This window comes from Pseudomyrmex gracilis, unplaced genomic scaffold, assembly GCF_002006095.1.
Source record: "Pseudomyrmex gracilis isolate BER0280 unplaced genomic scaffold, ASM200609v1 scaffold_5, whole genome shotgun sequence".
In the NCBI taxonomy this organism is placed as follows: Eukaryota; Metazoa; Arthropoda; class Insecta; order Hymenoptera; family Formicidae; genus Pseudomyrmex; species Pseudomyrmex gracilis.
The window spans coordinates 874,558-892,288 of record NW_018020589.1 but is presented as its reverse complement, the minus strand read 5'-3'; the positions used below and the strand labels follow the sequence as shown (position 1 = coordinate 892,288).

Genomic DNA, 17,731 nt, shown 5'->3' with positions numbered 1-17,731 from the left:
ATGTACTTGACTAAATGTCGTTTAACTTTCCCACAAAAGAGAAATCTATTAAAGCGCACTCTCTCTCTCTCTCTCTCTCTCTCTCTCTCTCTCTTCGGAGTTAAATACAAATCTTCACACAGAGACTACGGCGTTACATAGTCGTTGCCTCCTCATAATACATGTAGTACAACATCCGTACGGTAATACGGTACAGTAACAGAATGTAATGTAGGTTCCAGCCCCGGGGGCCACGAAGGTTAATTCGCGCGTACTTTTTGCGGCGAGAAGAAGCGGTTACAAAATCGCTATTACGAGGCCGCGACGTAGTCAAAAGGTTGGAGAAGGGGGGGAGGGACCGCGGATTTAATCCTGTACCGCAAACGCGAACGTAGGTACGCGCGGTGATTGTGCGAACGCACGCACACAAGCAAGAAAATAGTTACGGTGTATATATACATATATATGTATGTGCACATATACAATATATATACACACATATAAATATATATACATATACATATATACACATGGGGAGTTGGGAATATACCGCAGGAATATTGATTCTCGTGCGCGAGGTTTTCCCGCGCCATCTGTCAGCAACGCGAGCTGCAGGCTCTGCCTCTTCGTGTACATTATAGACTGTTGGCGCTCGGCTTAGTTTCGTAAGCCGACCACGGTTAGATAATATTTGCGCGTGTGTGCAAATAAACACGCGCGCGCGCGCTCGCTCTGTATTGCGAATTTCGCGCGGAAACGCGAGAACGTCCGCGCGAGAGGCGCGATTGAAACCTCAAGAACGCTGATTTCGAAACGATAATGACAATATTCTCAAATGCGTTCGCGACAGCGTTTGCAATGACAACGCTATCTAAAACACGACAATGAGTTGAGATTTACACGGGAGAAAGAAGTCAAAGAGAAGAGAAAAAAAAAAGAGACAAGGTAATAACATAATTTAGTAATATTTTAGAATAACGATCAAATTTCTGCTTCTCTGCGTGAGGATTTTATCCCAGCTCAATAAATTAAACTTTTTGTATAATTTCCCTATAATCACTAAAGATCATCGCGTCATCCGCTGGTCAGCAGAAAAAATACAGACAGCATGTCTCTGACTCGCAGACCGGATAGAGAAATTAGGATATTACGAGTCGGTCTTTAATTAATCATGAAGAATTAAGTCGTCCAGTGTGCCTAATTAAGCCATCTAGTCGCGGCGTTACGTTCAGAAACGCGCGCGTCATTTCGTCGTACTCATTTTACAATAACTCAACAGTTTTTATTTTTGTTTTCTTTTTTTTTCCTAGAATCAACGCGATAACATTTACAACAGTGGATAATAAAACCATTTTCTTTTTTTTTCGGCTCTTATTACTATTATACAGTTGCGTAATTAAGACAGCTGACGCGATGCGAAAGTTGACCTTTCCGACGCGGACACAAAGAGCAAAATTAATGAAAACGAGTCCTGGGAAGGTGGAAGGGAAGCCATTAATCACGAACGAACAATTTAATCCCTCGAACGTTAGACTTAGTACAGCCGCACTTAATAACAGCGCGTTCTGGCCTAGGTTCCGGATACTCCGTTTTCTATTACCCACATTCCGGCTCGATTTTTCAAAGCCAGACGAGAGAGTCGGCGATGAAAATCCTGACGTGGTTCGCATTCCGTTCCCTTACTCCCTCGCTCATGTTCGCCTATACAGAGTGTCTCGGAAATTGCGCTGCGGCTGTGAATTACACGATCCGTGTGCAAAATGACTTGTTCGAACGAGAGAGAGAGAGAGAGAGAGAGAGAGAGAGAGACCGAAAAAAAAAAACAATTGCAATTTTCATCAAAAGCTTCAACCGTCGAAACTTCAGCGATAAAATCCAAAAGGCAATATATTACCTGGAGGAAGGTATTGCGCTCTTTGTGTTCTCGTTAAATCAATACATGCCAGGACACTCCGTAGAAATTCTTTCCGACCCCGCTGGTTTACATAGATAACCGCTGTATGTGCGTTGTGTTGCACTCGCGCTCTGCGGTGGATACATATGTCGTACACAACAGAGAAAAAGAGAGACGTGCAAAATGGAGAAGGAACACATAAGGAATACGAGCGAATACGAGCTTCCCGACGCGATTGTGCGACGTGGGAAGAGCTATAACTCAAATAGAGTTTCCGATGCTCCTCGTCGCGCGTTACGTCTCTTCGGCGCTTTTTCCGCCCGTCGTTCTTCGGATTTTAACAACTAGAAGATTCCACGATAAAAGGATACGGGGAGACTCACATGTGTTGTTGTTGTTTTTTTTTCTGTGTTCGAAAGATTCACAAGTCGATTTTTAAAGGTATCATCCGCTTGGTTATTTAAGGATTCGCATTCAGAGAATTCAAAGGCTTTTCAGAGAGAGAGAGAGAGAGCATTCGGCGATCGACTCTTAAAAACCGTGAAACTTTAAAGTGCGAATTTTTGAATATTAAAATCATCAAGTCTAATATTATTCCTTAACTCGAATATGTGTCATGAGATTTGGCGGAAACGCGACGTTATTTCAGGAACTGCCAAAATAATCGCTTAATGTATCGAGATACGCGATTCATTAGCAAAGCGGGTGAAGAAGCTCTCGCGTGGATATAGCCGATTAACGACCGTCCTCCTTTCCTCTTCCTCCTCCTCCTCCTCTTCTTCTTTCTCTTCGACCATTCGGGTGAAACGCGATACAAAAGCGACGATTAAGGTGACAAATGAGTAATTTCGCGTGGCGCGCACGGGCGCGGTCGTGTTTGCGTAAGAGACACGCGTGACTAAGCTTCACTCGCGTGCTCGGGTGTGTAACGAGCTCAACCGCGATGACGAGACCCTAAAATCTAGTCGTCGACGACAACCAAAGAGGAGGGTGCACGCGAAGAGGAGGGCGATTTTAGACCGTGTCGATAAATTATTCGTCGTGTTTGTGTCTGTCCCGTGTGTTACCAAAGGCACGACCGCACACACGCCTTCGAACGTCGTTCATCACACGGAGTGTGATTCGATAAATAAAAACGAGTAAAATACAGCGCGCGATTTATAAAACAAAAATATAAATCGAAATATGATCGATACGAGCGTGTTTTTACGAAAATATCGTTGCGCGCGCAAACATTTATCGCAATTTTCAAAAACCACGTGTCTGTTCACAAATCGAACTGTAAGGTGTAAACGTATACAGGCGTGTGTGAATCGAATTATTTCATTGGTTAACAAGATTTGTGTAATCAGAACCGAATTGTTAATTTAACGTATCATCGATTTTGAAAAAACGAAAAAGCAAAAACGGATGTAATTCCACGTCAGTGTAATGTAATTCGCTAATTACATTGCGCCTCATCAATTTCAATAACGCGATGTTTACTTGAAAAATAAAAATCGCCGTGTTTATTCAGAGACGATGGCACGAGCGCGCGCGCGCGCGAAATCTGCGTATTCATCGCGACAAAATTAATCCCAGAGCTTTTGTGCTCCGGTTCCTTTGCTCGTTCACAATGCATGATGATACCCGTCGTTTCAGGACATACACACACAGACATACATACGCAGAGGCTCTCTTACTAGACTGTCTCACTTGTGGTCGTACAACAGTCGTTTTATGTCCCTCGAAAAAGAGTTCTCTACCCTCGGTACGTGCACGCCGTAGATTCGGTAGCGGCGTCCGAGGGTCTGATAAATAAGTCAAACGGTCCGATTAATATTCAAACAGCTCTGAGAGAGAGAGAGGGAGAGAGAGAGAGAGAGAGAGCTCGGCATGTTCGGAGAACCGCTCTCTGCTGTTTCCTCTTTCTCCTTCCACCCCGCCTTCCCACCTTGTAATGGTAATCCAGTGTTCTCGGGCTGAACTCCGACGTTCCCGATGCGCATGAGATAGGCACTTTTAGAGTTATCGGGGAAGGGATCGAGATTCATCTCCCCTCCCGCTCCGAGCCGATCGAACGCGATAGGTAACCCTTATCCAGGGACGTCCCAAAGTGTATTAGCATCTGTCTTTCTCTTTCTCGATATCGCGATATTAAAAGGCAAATAAAAACGTCCTTAAATCAGTGTTACTTTATGCTTTCTGGTTGAAGTGAAAAAAATAAATAAATAAAAATAAATCACAAACGATACAGAGCAGAGAAAGAGAAAAAGAGAGAGAAGAGCGCTTCCATCTATCTTCATATTATAACGTGGCCTCTCAAGAAACGTGGGAAAATAAAGAAGCAATTTATTTTCAGAAAATAAAATAAACGTGAAGATGACTTAACAGACGATTATATAAAAAAAATTGTACAACGCGTTTTATCGTGTTATGCGACACAATTTATTATATGATCTTGCCGAGTTAATTGTGCGCCTATTTGATTATCGTGTAATCGAATAACGTACCGTTCAATGAAATGCCGTTTCCACGTAATACATACGGATCATGAGATCGCGATCGAGAGCTCAGGAAAAAAAAAAGACAGCTGCCATCATCACCCCACAGTGGGGGGGAAGGGGAAAAAGAGCGGAGCGGAAAGCAAGTGGCGTTTTAATTACAACGGGCGCTTAATTACCGCGATCGCTCATCATAAACCCTCCTAGTCCTCGAGAAATTCGCGTATTATTCGTGCCTCCGGTTTGCGGGAAGCGAAGGGATCGTCGATTTCCCTGCGGACACCCTTGACATCCTCGAAAACTCTTCCCCGAGCCCCTAGTGCTTCAGTCTCTCACCTCACCCTCGACTCGCCACGCACACAGAGGCACGTGCACCAACACTTTCACGAGCGTTCTCGGTGAATTCCATTCTCTCGAAATCTCTCGCGCTCTCAAAACGCACTCTCCTCGTAGTAAGCACGGGGTGTAACGTCTCACTCCCTCCCGCCCGCGACTGCTGTTTGTGTACTACTCTCGACGAGCAGCGAGGGGAATGAAAATGCAGCGCGCCGGCTTCGGGCGGTAATCAGGGAAACAGCTGTTTCAGGATGCGTCGCGCAAAGGGGTGCAAATGTTCGCGATGAGCACGTCGTATGTTTCAGATAAGTAATACGAACGTGTAAACACGAATTACATTCTGACTTGGATATATCCTTTATCATACACGCGTATTAAAATTTATGTATGCAACAATTTTGTTAGAAATTTTTCTCTTTTTCAATTAATTAATTACACACACACACACACACACATGCTTGTAAATAATTTGCATAATTTATATTTATATAATTTCCATGTTGTGACAAATAAAAATAAAAAATCAATGGTTTTGCTATTTTCGGAATTGCTTCGTGGTTTGAGAAAAAAAAAACTCTCTTCTTGAGCGAGTGTCTTTGTAAGCAGAATAGCACTCCGGGACTCTTTCGTCCTTATCTCCGCTTCCTCACTTCGTTCTTTCCTTTTGCGCTGCGCCGTGTCTCGCATCAACCCTCTCTAAAGTCTGTGTGCGAACCACCGCGCTCGAGTATGCATATGTGAGCGCCTTGCTTTGAGGGTGTGGCATCCGGGGACTTTTCGGCGCTTGTTTTTTTCCCGGCGTGTTCACAACCACGCGACTAAGAGAACACCGGATGTTCCAATTATCACGACGTGTCCTGTCCTGAATTGTTCCGCACCACAAAGACTTTCGAATCTCGTTACCCGACTTCACGTTTTTTATCTCAAGCAGATATTTGAGCGCTAAGGAGTGTATTTTTTGTGCGCAAACGTTTCGAGAGACGAATTTTATTTCCCGAGACATTTTGTGTGAAAATACTGTGCCGACAAATTCATCGAAAAATGAACAGCTACACAAGCGCGTAATAGACATATTTGAAATATCGAAGTGAATACTAGCGTTCGTCGGGCTGGCTGATGGAAGTTGCGGCTTTGCGGTGCGACGAGGGCGAAATCGCGCCGACCAGTCATAAAACCGATCGCGAGCGAGAATATCGTATATCGAAAATCGAGAATCGATACATCGATGCCGTAGATAGAAGCCGGATAATAATACCGAGGCTTCTATCGCCGTTTCCCGTCTTTAACTACCCCCTTGATCGTCGTTTAATAGCGAATCGCATTCGTCGAGAATCGAAATTAATATTTGTCAAATAGATGGAAAAAGAGAAAGAGAGAGAGAGAGAGAGAGAGAGAGAGAAAAAAATTTCTCGCGATAATCGAGCGAATGCATTCAGAGCAAATAGATGACGATATTCAATCAACAAGGAAGGAAGAAAGAAATGTACAAAAATATTAATAATCATTGAATAAAACACATCAAGCAAGAAAAATACGCAAATATTAGAAATTTAACATTTGTTCGTTGAAAAAATAACAATGAAGTATTACCGATCGAATATATGATAGATATTATTTTTCACAAGGGAATTTCGATTCTATCAGAGACAAAAAAAAAGAGAGAGAAAGAGAGAGAGAGTAAATAAATAAATATCTCTGTGTTACAGTGCGTTATTTATGTATATTGGCAAACACGATATCAACGTAGGATTTTAACGCACGTAACCACATAGCTTTGACAAAAAAAAAAGGATGTCAATTCAAAGAGCAGTGGTTTTTTCGCTTGCGTTATCGCGCGAGCGACGTCGCGTGAAAAGGCCGAAAGCAGCGACCGAGAAAAAGGGCTAACGGTGCTCTTGCGACTATGAAAGATCTTTTTAAAATGGCGTTCAGATGAAAGCGCATTTCTTCCTCTATCTCTCTCTCTTTCTCTCTCTCTCTCTCTCTCTCTCTCTCTCTCTCTCTCTCATCGCCGTGCTTTACAACTCGCGTCGTAATTCTGAAACGGCGTCAGCCGGACTTTCCTTCCGGCGTGCGCGAAGTAAATTTTAAAACCATCTCCGCACCGGCGCGGATGGTTGAAACAAGAGCTAAAACAAAACAAAAAGAATATTATCCACTAAGTAGAGATAATGTCTGCCACAATGAGAAAAGCTCTGTGTTTTAAAATCCTGTTCATGGTTCTCGAATTTCGTGGCGTGCATGAAAGCTCTTTAGGGAATACGTACGAGTTAACCACCGAGAATTCCAACATAAATAATGAGCACGGTATATCTCATTATAATGAAAAAAACAATATAAACGCGCATTTGCTATTCTAAAAATTTAAAAGGCGACTCACGCGTCGTCACAATAAGTTTTTTTTTTTTTTTTTAAACGAATGAAGATGTCTTCTTACGACAAAGCAAACATATTTTATCGTGTGCTATCCCATTGGCATGTAATAAAAAGATTACTATTTGAATAAGAGAAATGTTTTTTCGAAAATAATACACAGACAAAATGTGCGCTTCCACTCTTTCTCTATATTTGAAAATGAGATGCAAAGTAATAACTTGAACAGTCTGTGAGAAAATATCGAAAATATAATAAAAAGCGGAATGTACCAAAATGAAGTAATAAAATATCAGCTTTTAAATTTCGAACAGCGTTCGGAAATTCAAAAGCAAAAAGCTTCAAAGGGAAGAATGTTTATTATTGATATATATCTTTTACTATAAAAGCGACGATATAAAAAGTGTATAAAATTCAAAATTGACACGTTTCAAGTCTCAACTCAATTGTAGTCCTAACAATCCTGTTATTTCATCGCGTATTGTATTATTTATCTTTTGCCGTGCGCGCATAACGAAACGGAGATGGGGAGAAAAAAAAATAGAAATCCTCGCCAGGGGATCACTTTTGAAGAATCATTTTTACGCAACGGGAAAAAAAGGGAACGCGCACAGCAAAACGTTTTCGCAATTCATCCCCCGTTATTTATCCCCGAACGACCGCAAACGACATCTCCGATGATCGCGATTGGCCGGCTGCCAATCCCACTTTCGACGGCGTTTCGTCGCATGTCGACGTCCTCGACTGCTAAGACAGTCAAGCTATAACGAGCAGGAAGCAACGACGACATGCGGTGGCGAAAGAGGGGCTTGCTGTTGGGTGGAACACACGGCGAAGAAGCGCGCGCGGAGGGCGTAGGAAAAAGGGAAAAGAACGAAAACGGAACGCGGGAACGACGCACCACCACCACGACCACCACCACTGACGAAATCCGTCGAGCCACCCTCGTCGGCGCTCGTGTTTGTCCGTGTATTCATCCGTGTACTCCCGGGGGCGGAGACCGCAGAGTATTGATTTCACCCTCGTCACCCCTCCCCCCTCCGTCGTTCCCACCCTTCTCTTCTCACTCCCTCTGTGCCCCGGCCGTTTGTGCCCCCGTTGCCGCTCCTGCAACATTTCCCCACCGGCACACAGTCGTAGGAGCAGCCGCCAACCCTCACCACCTCGCGTCTCTTTCTCGCGCTTTCGCGGCTCTCTCTCTCAATCTCACTCATTCAACCACCCCAATTTCACTCGAACCACCGGTGGTGGCGACGCTACCGACCAGGACCGAGTCTAGGAGTCGCGGAATCCACTTTGAAGCCGCATATTTCCGAGTAAATAACCATTGCAACGGGAACAATCCCATCAATTATTCCAGTTACATCGTCGTTCTCTTCGTGAAATTAATTTTTTAACAACCACGTAAATAGCTGTCTGTAGAAAATAAATACGCAATATCTATCTGAAAAAAAAGCGGAAAAACAAGAAACGAAATGTTTTCTCAGTGTTTTATAAAACCAAGTTTTATAAAAATCGTACTTTTCTACCTTCTCAACATAAATTTTTCTCTAATAATTCGTGGATTCTTTTCTCTACCGTAAAACAAACAAAAGTAAGAGAAAAACTCTTGGATTTTAATTTTATTACGTTCAACGTTTAGAAATTGCTTTCTTTCTCTTTTCTCTCTTTACGACATCATTGTATTTAGCTTTTACGTGAAATTATAATGTAACTGAAAAAACAACTGTGTTTTCTTGCTAAATATTTACATAGCGTTTTTTACATTTTGTACATTAAAAATAAGTATATTCTAAATTTACAAAATAATGCTTTACATTTTTAATTTAATTAACATAGAAAAGGTGTAACTTTTATTTCTATAATTTTTTCGAACTATCAAATGCAATAATAGAACGAAGCTTCTCTCTCTCTCATGTTTTCTTTCTTTATACAATTCGCTTATTGAGGGCGACAGAAAACTTAGATCCAGCTCTGGTGCACCAACACCGATACAAATCCCGCCGGTGCGCTTCTAGGGACTCGTCGACAGTCACAAGCGAAACCTTGCCCGACCGTTCGTCGACGAATCAACCTGGTGAGCCAACCCCGCGAAAGCTAGAGAGTAAACGAGAAAGAAAGAGAGAGAGAAAGAGAAAAAAAAATCACCGGAAAGAAGATACTCAGCAACGACTTGGGAGAAATTCGCGGAGTGAAAAAAGAGAAAAACACAGACACGAAGATGGCACTGTGCAAGCTTGCATCGACGTCGCGATTCTCACGAGGGTGGGAACGACGGTGGAAAAAGGGTTTGAAGGGGTGACATCGTGCGGGAAATGGGTGTGTATCGCGGAATAAATTTCAAGGGGCAAAGAGTGTATTCCGGCGAAAATGTAATCTGTTTATTCCGCTGTTGCTTTTGCGGCAATGTTGATACAGTGGGGTAGGTAGACGACAGGGATGATGGCTGGTGGCAGACAAAGAGAAAGTTGACGTCTGTGAGTTGGGTTCATTTAATTGGAAAACTCTCGTTTGTCTGATATTTGTAAGCAGTTATGTCTGAGGTAGACGATGAATGAATAATGCAACATGAATTAAACAATACAGAAAAAAAAAGAGAAGAGACAGAAAAAACACTATCTACAATATCTCCCTTAATACTGTGTGAAATACTTCAAAAACGCGAAATAAAATTTTTTTGAACATTTATTTATAACAAATAACTCAAAAAAAAAATCGAATGAAGTAATGGAAATATCGCGAAAAAAGCATGGACAACGAAAATAGAAAATATTAAAAAGAAACAAAAGCGATGGCTATCAACTTTCTACTCTAAAATTTGAGAACCGCTGTCCAATACCAGAGATATAACGGATTATTCCCCTCGGTGCATAGAGCAGTCGACGATGCCACTTTGCTCAGACCACCATGCCATGTCTCTCGGCTTTCACCCCCAACCCCAACTATTCCGACATCGATGAGCGTCAATTCCGAGTCGACGGGGGCGCGATCAAAAATATTTATCAAGCGGATTCTTATCCGCGCGCGTTAATCCGCGAATTCTTACTCGCACGTCCGAGTTAAACGAGCGGATTAAAATCGTTCGAGATTTTAATTATTGAAGAGCGTTACGTAACACAGGCGATTCTCTTAATTTCTTAATAATTACGAAAAAAATTCACTTTCATATGATAACATTTGTATTTAGAGTTGTTTATATTTATTGTTAAAAAGAGAAAGATTGAAAAATAAAAGCTTCGGAAATGAAACATTATTAAAAGTTGAATGTGCTGAAATTTGGGAATGTGAAGAGAGGACAAATGAAATCGAGTATCGATCGCGAAATTGCTTGGAAAACAATATTTGGCAAATTTCTATGAGTCTCGTCGGAGCGTAATCGAGAACGGCATTGGGAACAGGGAGAGAGATTACATATATTATTTGTTTATACGTGAATATAACGTGTCCGTTATATAAATATTATCGCTCTCGATCGCTATCATTAATAATAACGCGGCAAATCGCAGCATGCAAAACTAATGACATCGCTGTTACAATTGAGAGACACTCGTATCGATGTCACTCGCCGAACCGAGGGTCCGAATAATAGATGACGCGAGTCAATCGGCTGTGTATCGACGCGTCTCTGTATGCTTTGAAAACGATCGTCGACAAAGCGACTGCCACGAGCTACGAATAGCGACGAGTGACGGACGAGGGAAAATAACTCGCTGCAATCATCGCGCGAAGAGCGGAAATAGTTCGCGCCAATTTCTGTCTCGAACTTCCCACGTTCTGTCGAAAACGCAGACTCTTTAAACTATCGTGTATATTTACATTAACAGCAATTTATACGACAGACGCGACATTTAAGTTTCCTGATTTATGTGAAATCAATTTGCAAACTTCCCATCGAGCTCGTGTGGAATATGTCGTTTGCATGTAAATGAAGCATAAACACAGCAGAAAACTATTTAAAGACATTTTTAACCGGTTATAAAATTAGCATCAAACACGGTTATGAATATATAGTTGGAACAAAAACGACCGTGATTTTTACGACCGATAATGTTTGAATTTTTGATTTACAAGAGTCTTTGCGACTTTTTGCTCACAAACAAATATTTATATGATATTTATACCATATCGAGATTTCAAGAGTTGCAACTTATATTCGCGAATACACGCTATTTGTTGCGACGCGGTAAATTGCTTGGTTTTTTTTTTTTTTTTATTTCGCGATGTCGCGAGAAGATACTTTCGAACTGCGTCATTTTACTCGGGAACGTTTTAAACAGTTAACGCGCCGTGTACGCTCGGGTGTGTACCGCGGGTTTTTCCCAATTTTATTGCGGCCGAGACGAGTCGCGTGCGCGCATCCCGCGACACACGTACAGCGAGTTGATTGACGCGCGAATACGTGTCCGGCGTTGCACCGCGCGCGCGGAACAAGGTTGCGAACGAGCACGTACAAACGACGACGACGACGACGACGACGCCGACAACGAACGAGCACTCGATGTGTGCCAAGGCGAGAGAGACGCCGAGAGAAAAAGTGCGGGTTTTACGACTCCCACGCGTATATACTACACACACATATACAACAAAATATATTCCGTTCGCATCGATTTCAGTGATATATCACTCGGGGAATCCAAATAATATACATCTCGGTGTACTGCAGATTTAACGTCACATCAATTAAACAATTCTACATAAAATTCTGATTGTTCTTTTTTTCTCAATTTAAGCAAACGCAAATTATTTACTCTGATTGATCACACATGTAGGATAATGTAGAGGCAGTGTTAGAAGTGTAGTCGAAGAGCAGTCTAGATCTTCGCGGGTTTGAACAACGCGACGGGAAAAATTTATTGAACAAAAAGTCTCTTCGGCCTTGCTCGTCATATTCGGCCGACCGTAAAATGCGATAACGTTACAGATCTTTTCGAGGGGAAATAATGCACAACTTTTGATGGTCGCGAATCGAGAAAACGCGCGCACGAGATTTATTTATGACGGCGGCTCCGCCGTATCTGTGAAACGATATTTTTCGTTTCACGTTTATTTTCAGATATACTATGCAACGCGCGCGACCGAACGAGTTGCAACGCTCTCTCTCTCTCTCTCTCTCCGTTCTATCTCTCGCGATAGAAACCAAACGTCGTATTTTACAATAACGTTCCCGCGTCCGTGTTCGAGAAGCGGATTTATTTATTCAACGTCACGGCGATAGTCCACCTCGGTGTAAAATGAAAGAGAAACAAATATGTAAAATGTGTCAAGATGAAATCGATTCTTCCTGTTTGGACGGAAAACTCTTTTTCTCGCGTCTCAATATATTATCTCTCATCTCACGTATTTGTTTATTCACTTTAAAATAATGGCAAATCGTCAGTAAATTTTTTTCTCTAATGCTTTTTATTCTAATAAACAACGATTGAAACAAAAAAAATATTACTGTTCATTTTTTAAGTTTTGTTTCTCGGTCGCGATTGTTCGCGTACGACGCGTATAAACTTACGTAATTGAGTTCACGCTGACACTCATACACCGCATCGTATCGTTACCTACATGTTAAGGCGCGTACGAGCGTTACGCGTCGCCGCCGACGAGGCGAAGATACCAATCGAAGAAAGAGTCTTGTGGCGACTAACAAGCTGCCGGAAATCAACGTTACATATCCGGTCGGAATTTTATTCTTTATAAGTGAGAGAAAGAGAGAGGAATAATGTTTCCTCTACTTACTTGTATCCGACTAAAGTATATTTCGTGTTTTGTGCGTAAGCAACTTTACGTAAAGAAATAATTTAATTTAATTTTCAGAACACACATGTAATATCTTACGTGAAATAAAAATTTTAAAATAATAAATTATTCGAAGCTTTACGAATTATCTTTCGCGACAATCAAAAAGAACTCAGCTGAAATTTTTACAAACAATAGCACTAGGTACGTATTAATTTTTGAAAACAATTTTCAGATATCGTTAATTAGCCGATATTAGCATAGAAATGAACGAGTGATAAAATCTTTGGCGGAACATACCTTTGGTTCTGTTTTGATCTTTTTCATCGGCGGAGGACTCGCGGCAGTATCCATCGCTTCCTCGGCAGGCGTAGTGAGTGGCGGTCCCGGTACCGCGGCAACCTTGGTCTGTTCCGGCTTGGCCGGCGCGCCGGCTGCCGTGGCGCTCGCTGGACTCGGGGACTGACACGGTGCCGCCGCGCTAGTCGCGGGCGGCCCGGGGCCCTGTGACACTGAAAAACCTGTCCTTGAACTGGGTGGTGGTCCCTGGGTCTGTTGCGGCGCCGTGGCAGCCGGCGTTGGGCCTTGAGACTGCGTCGCGCCGCCGGCCGAGTTCTGGCCCTGCGGCGCGGGTCGCGCGGTGCCGTTCATTTCCGGCTTAGTTTGCTGAGGTGTGTGATTACTCTGCGGTTTATCGTGTTTATCGCGCGCTTTGTCGCGCCGATGACCGCTCGAGCCGCGTTTCGAACCCGCGTTAGAAGAAGGCGCGGCGCCCGCACCGCCGGCCGATGCCGGCGAGTGGCTCGGTTTCGACTTGTTCGACGACGACGACTGACCGCCGCCGGTCGCACCACATTCCGAGTTCTGTGAGTTCTGTGCTACCGCAACCGACGCGGACGCCGCGTTGGCTGTCGCGGACGAGGACGTCGCGGACGCGGCGGTACCGTTGTTAGAGTCCTGTGACGAGGCGGTACCGTTGATTTCATTCGATTTGACAATCTCGTGCTTGGCCTCGCTGGTCTTGGTGCCAGGCTTCGTGCGCTTGATCTTCATTTTGAGGCCTTTGTCGACGGTGGCCGAGTGTTCTACGGCCATCTTGCCGGGATTGCCGGCGCTGCCGTGGACGGCGTTTACGCCGCTCACGTTCACGCCCGACGCTTGTTTATTACCGGGACCGGTGACCACGTTCGCGGTGCCGTTCGCGTTACCGGCGCCGTTCGCGCTATTTGGACCGTTCGCGCCGCCGCTGCCGCTCCCGGGGCTGTTGGAGCGCGCTGAGGACGAGTTCACCCCGCACCCGGAGGAAGACGACGACGAGGACGATGAGGAGGACGACGACAACGACGACGAGGTAGACGACGACGATTGGCTACCGGCGTTCGTGCCAGACGACGGGACGGACGAGGACGAGGAGTTTGAGGAGTTGAGGCCGCTAGTTGAGTTCTGTAACTGATGATGATTCGCGTTATTCGGTGCCGATGCTGCCGAGGCAGGCGTAGAAGCCATGCCTGTCCCCGAGCTCAATTTCTCGTCCCTCGTCTTCTCAATGTCCGCATCAAGATCGATTATCAGGTCACCTATGCCAATGTCCCATTCGTTGTCGTCGTACTCGAAGTTATTGGTCGCATTCGTCGCGGCCGGATCCAGTTCACCGGCGTTAGCAGCCACTGTGCTTGCTTTATTAGGCTCGCGCTGTTGCTGCTGGCTCGACGACGACGACGACGACGATGACGACGACGACGACGACGATGATGGCGTGGATGACTTGTCCCGACCCTGATGATGATGATGGTGGTGATGATGGTGATGGTGATGATGATGGTGATGGTGACGATGATCGCGGTGCTCTCTGCCAACCAGCGCTCTCTCCTGTCTTCTCGATTGACCAGCACCACTCTGATTGCTTAACCCGTTGTTGCTGATGCCGTTGCTGTTGCTACCGTTACTGCAAACGTTGCCGTTGTTGCCGTTACCACCGCCGTTGCTATTACTACCACTACTACTACTACTACTGCTAGAACCACCACCACCGACGCACGGAGATGGTCCTTTGCGGTTTACGTTAGGGAGGCGACCGCCTAGTGGCGTGGTCGCCATGCCCTTGGAAACGTTTCCCTGGCGCCCGCCAGCCTGATCACCGACTGCCCGCCTTTTCGCACTTTTGATCCCAATTCGTCGTAGCAGTGGCAGCGCGCGCGATCACACGCGACGTTATCATTACCCCGACCACCGCCCGCGAGACGCGCCTCGTCCATCGAACACATCACTCACTCTCTCGCGGCTACTCTCTCGCTCGACGTAATCTTGCGATATATTCGCTTCTCTCTCTCTCTCTCTCTCACTCTCTCTCTCTCTTTCTTTCTTTCACTCTCTCTCTTTTGTTATCGTAATCTACTACCACCACCTACTATTATTCCACTTTAATTCCTCCTCGCCACAACAACACTCGCGCACCGTGTCGCTAATTTTTTTTACTCGCGCGAACGATCTTGGATGGACAATACCTTTCTCGCCACTCTTCACTCCGCGACAACACACTGATCCACGACACCACAGCCGATCACAGCCACTGCAGCTTTCTTCCTTTTTCCTCTTCGACGTGAATATCACGAACACACCACTGGACACCACTCGTGATTACATCCAACGCCGTAGGCGACCATCCGCGGGAATCCTGAGATCCGAGGATGGTAGCGAGACGACTTCACCCGCGGCGAACACTCCTGCACTGTTCTCCTCTCACCCGTCGCGAAGTTAAGCCATATCCGAGGTGATTTTCCTTTCCGATCGGTGTCAGCCTAACGTGCGGTTCTTTCTTCTATCTCCTCCGATTGAACCGCGCCCCGGCTGATCGACTTGCTTCCGATCTGCAACACAACACACAGGTGATTACTTTCACGTAAAGTAATTGTAATCGCTACTTCGATCGCTATCGTACGATCAATTCGCAATTATCCGCGGCGAATGTCTTGTTATTTCGAACTCTGTGTTTGTTCTACGCGATTTGATTTTATTAAGCTTGATCACACAGTACGTCCCGAATATGCCCGACTTTTTCTTCGACACATTTTCCTTCTCACACAAGACGCGCTTATAAATTCTGTCTTATATATTCGGGAAATAATCTAATAATGTATATAGGATATATACCGTGTTATATTTTACTTTTGTATTTCTACGGTTTTTATTAAAGAATTTTTATGAAACTTTTTCCTCGCTGCAAGAAAAACAGCTCTGCTCTGATTTTATTTTATAACCCGAGGAAAGAAATGCATCGGTGAAACACGTCACTGCAGTCTTTGCCTCTACTTTGATCTCGATAAAGATTTTAAAGACGATTGCCGCAAGATGTGCCGCAACAGATGCCACGAGATGGAGCAACGCCAATGCGATGAGGCAAGCACAATCCGTTCCGTTTTCTTTGTAAAACAACGCCGAGATGCCTTGTCGGCACCACACATTCTTAGGTTGATAGACACGCTACTAGCCGCCGCTAGCGCGAGATGAGAATGCTGCGCATTCCAGCGGCACAATTATTGTTTCAGAAAAGGAAGACGACGGAGACGACACACAACCGTTGTTACTTGACTAACACGGTAATTCCTCATCTTAATAACGGGGTATACAAATCGCGCTTACGATCTTGCGATGTACATAAATCATCGCGAACAATAAATATTCATGTGTTTTAATGTTTCGCTTCCAAAAAAAAAAGACAATTTCAAAACTGTCGAAAGTCACAGAAATCAAAATCAAAACAGACAAAAGCGTCGGAAGAGTTACAGTGAGTCGCAATATAAGACGTCCGTTTGAGAATTCAGTGACTGCACTTAATTTGACATCGCCAATTTGGCATCGTGACCGACCTCTCCAAAGACTACCTGCCGCTTTGTAGTCACACTGCTTTCATAAACAATGCTTGATAGAAGATAAGTCTCGGGGGTACTTGGCTAGCAGCCAATAAGCAGCGCGCGAGCGAGCGTTGTAGCACACCGGTGTTCTCTTGGGAGAACCCAAGAACGAGTAGAGAGAGCCGGCATAAACCGGGTTGTTAGCTTCGATATAACGACATGTTTAGTGACCGCTCTACCGCCTGTTTCTCCTTCGTCTCCGCCTCGTCTCCACCTTCCGGCTTTCACCCCGAGCACACAACGCGACGTAACCTCCTCGTTACCCCCCTTAGGCGTTCACTTCTCTTTCTCTTTCTCTCTCTGTTTCGCACCTACAAATTGGTATTCCCACTTAGAGAGGAATTCGTGTCAGGGAACGATTAATTTTACCGGCGGCATTTTGGCGGCAGTCCAACCGCCCCGCGCGTCAGTAACGACCGGCGCAAGAAAGAGAAACGAGCAGATTCGTAGACAAGAAGAGAGATATAAACGAGATCTCTCACTAGAGAGAGAAAGAGAAAGAAATAGATAGATAGATAAATAGATAGAAATAGATAGATAGATAAATAGAAGATAGATAAATAGATAGATAGAAATAGATAGATAGATAGATAGATAGATAGATAGATAGAAGGAAAGAAAGAGGAAGAGAAAGAGAGAGAGAGAGAAGGGAGAGAGAAGGAGAGTACAGAGTGGAATTTATTCCATGTCTAAAACCGAGTTTCCTCTCAGAACGCTATATGCGATACGTGCTACTGCTAGCGGATGGTTCGTTTAAGAAATAAAAAAAAAATAAAAAAATAAAAAAAAATAAAAAATAAAAAAAAAAACAAGTGTGTGTATGTGTGAGTGACATCGATATTGTACAAAAAATAAAATTAAATAATCTGTCGTACAAAAAAATGATTTACGAATGATTGATAAAGATTGATAAATGTGTAAATTATTTTAAATGTCACGACAATATTAACTTCATATTCAGTTGCACGTACGAAAAACAAAATGATTAAAGAGCAACAGTCGTTTATTATGAAAGATAAATGATCATG

At 44.0% G+C, this 17,731-nt stretch overlaps 1 protein-coding gene across 4 annotated transcripts in view; it reads right to left on the bottom strand.

Annotated features, from left to right (window-relative positions):
* Positions 1-17,731, bottom strand: part of LOC109857233 (zinc finger protein 608) — a 139,084-nt gene that overhangs the window by 40,392 nt on the left and 80,961 nt on the right. For all 4 annotated transcript variants that reach the window (XM_020433399.1, XM_020433394.1, XM_020433387.1 and 1 more), the window contains one exon: positions 13,093-15,659. In XM_020433399.1, coding sequence (XP_020288988.1) covers positions 13,093-14,889 — 1,797 coding nt within the window. In that variant the 5' untranslated portion in view covers positions 14,890-15,659. The remainder of the gene's footprint in view (positions 1-13,092; positions 15,660-17,731) is intronic.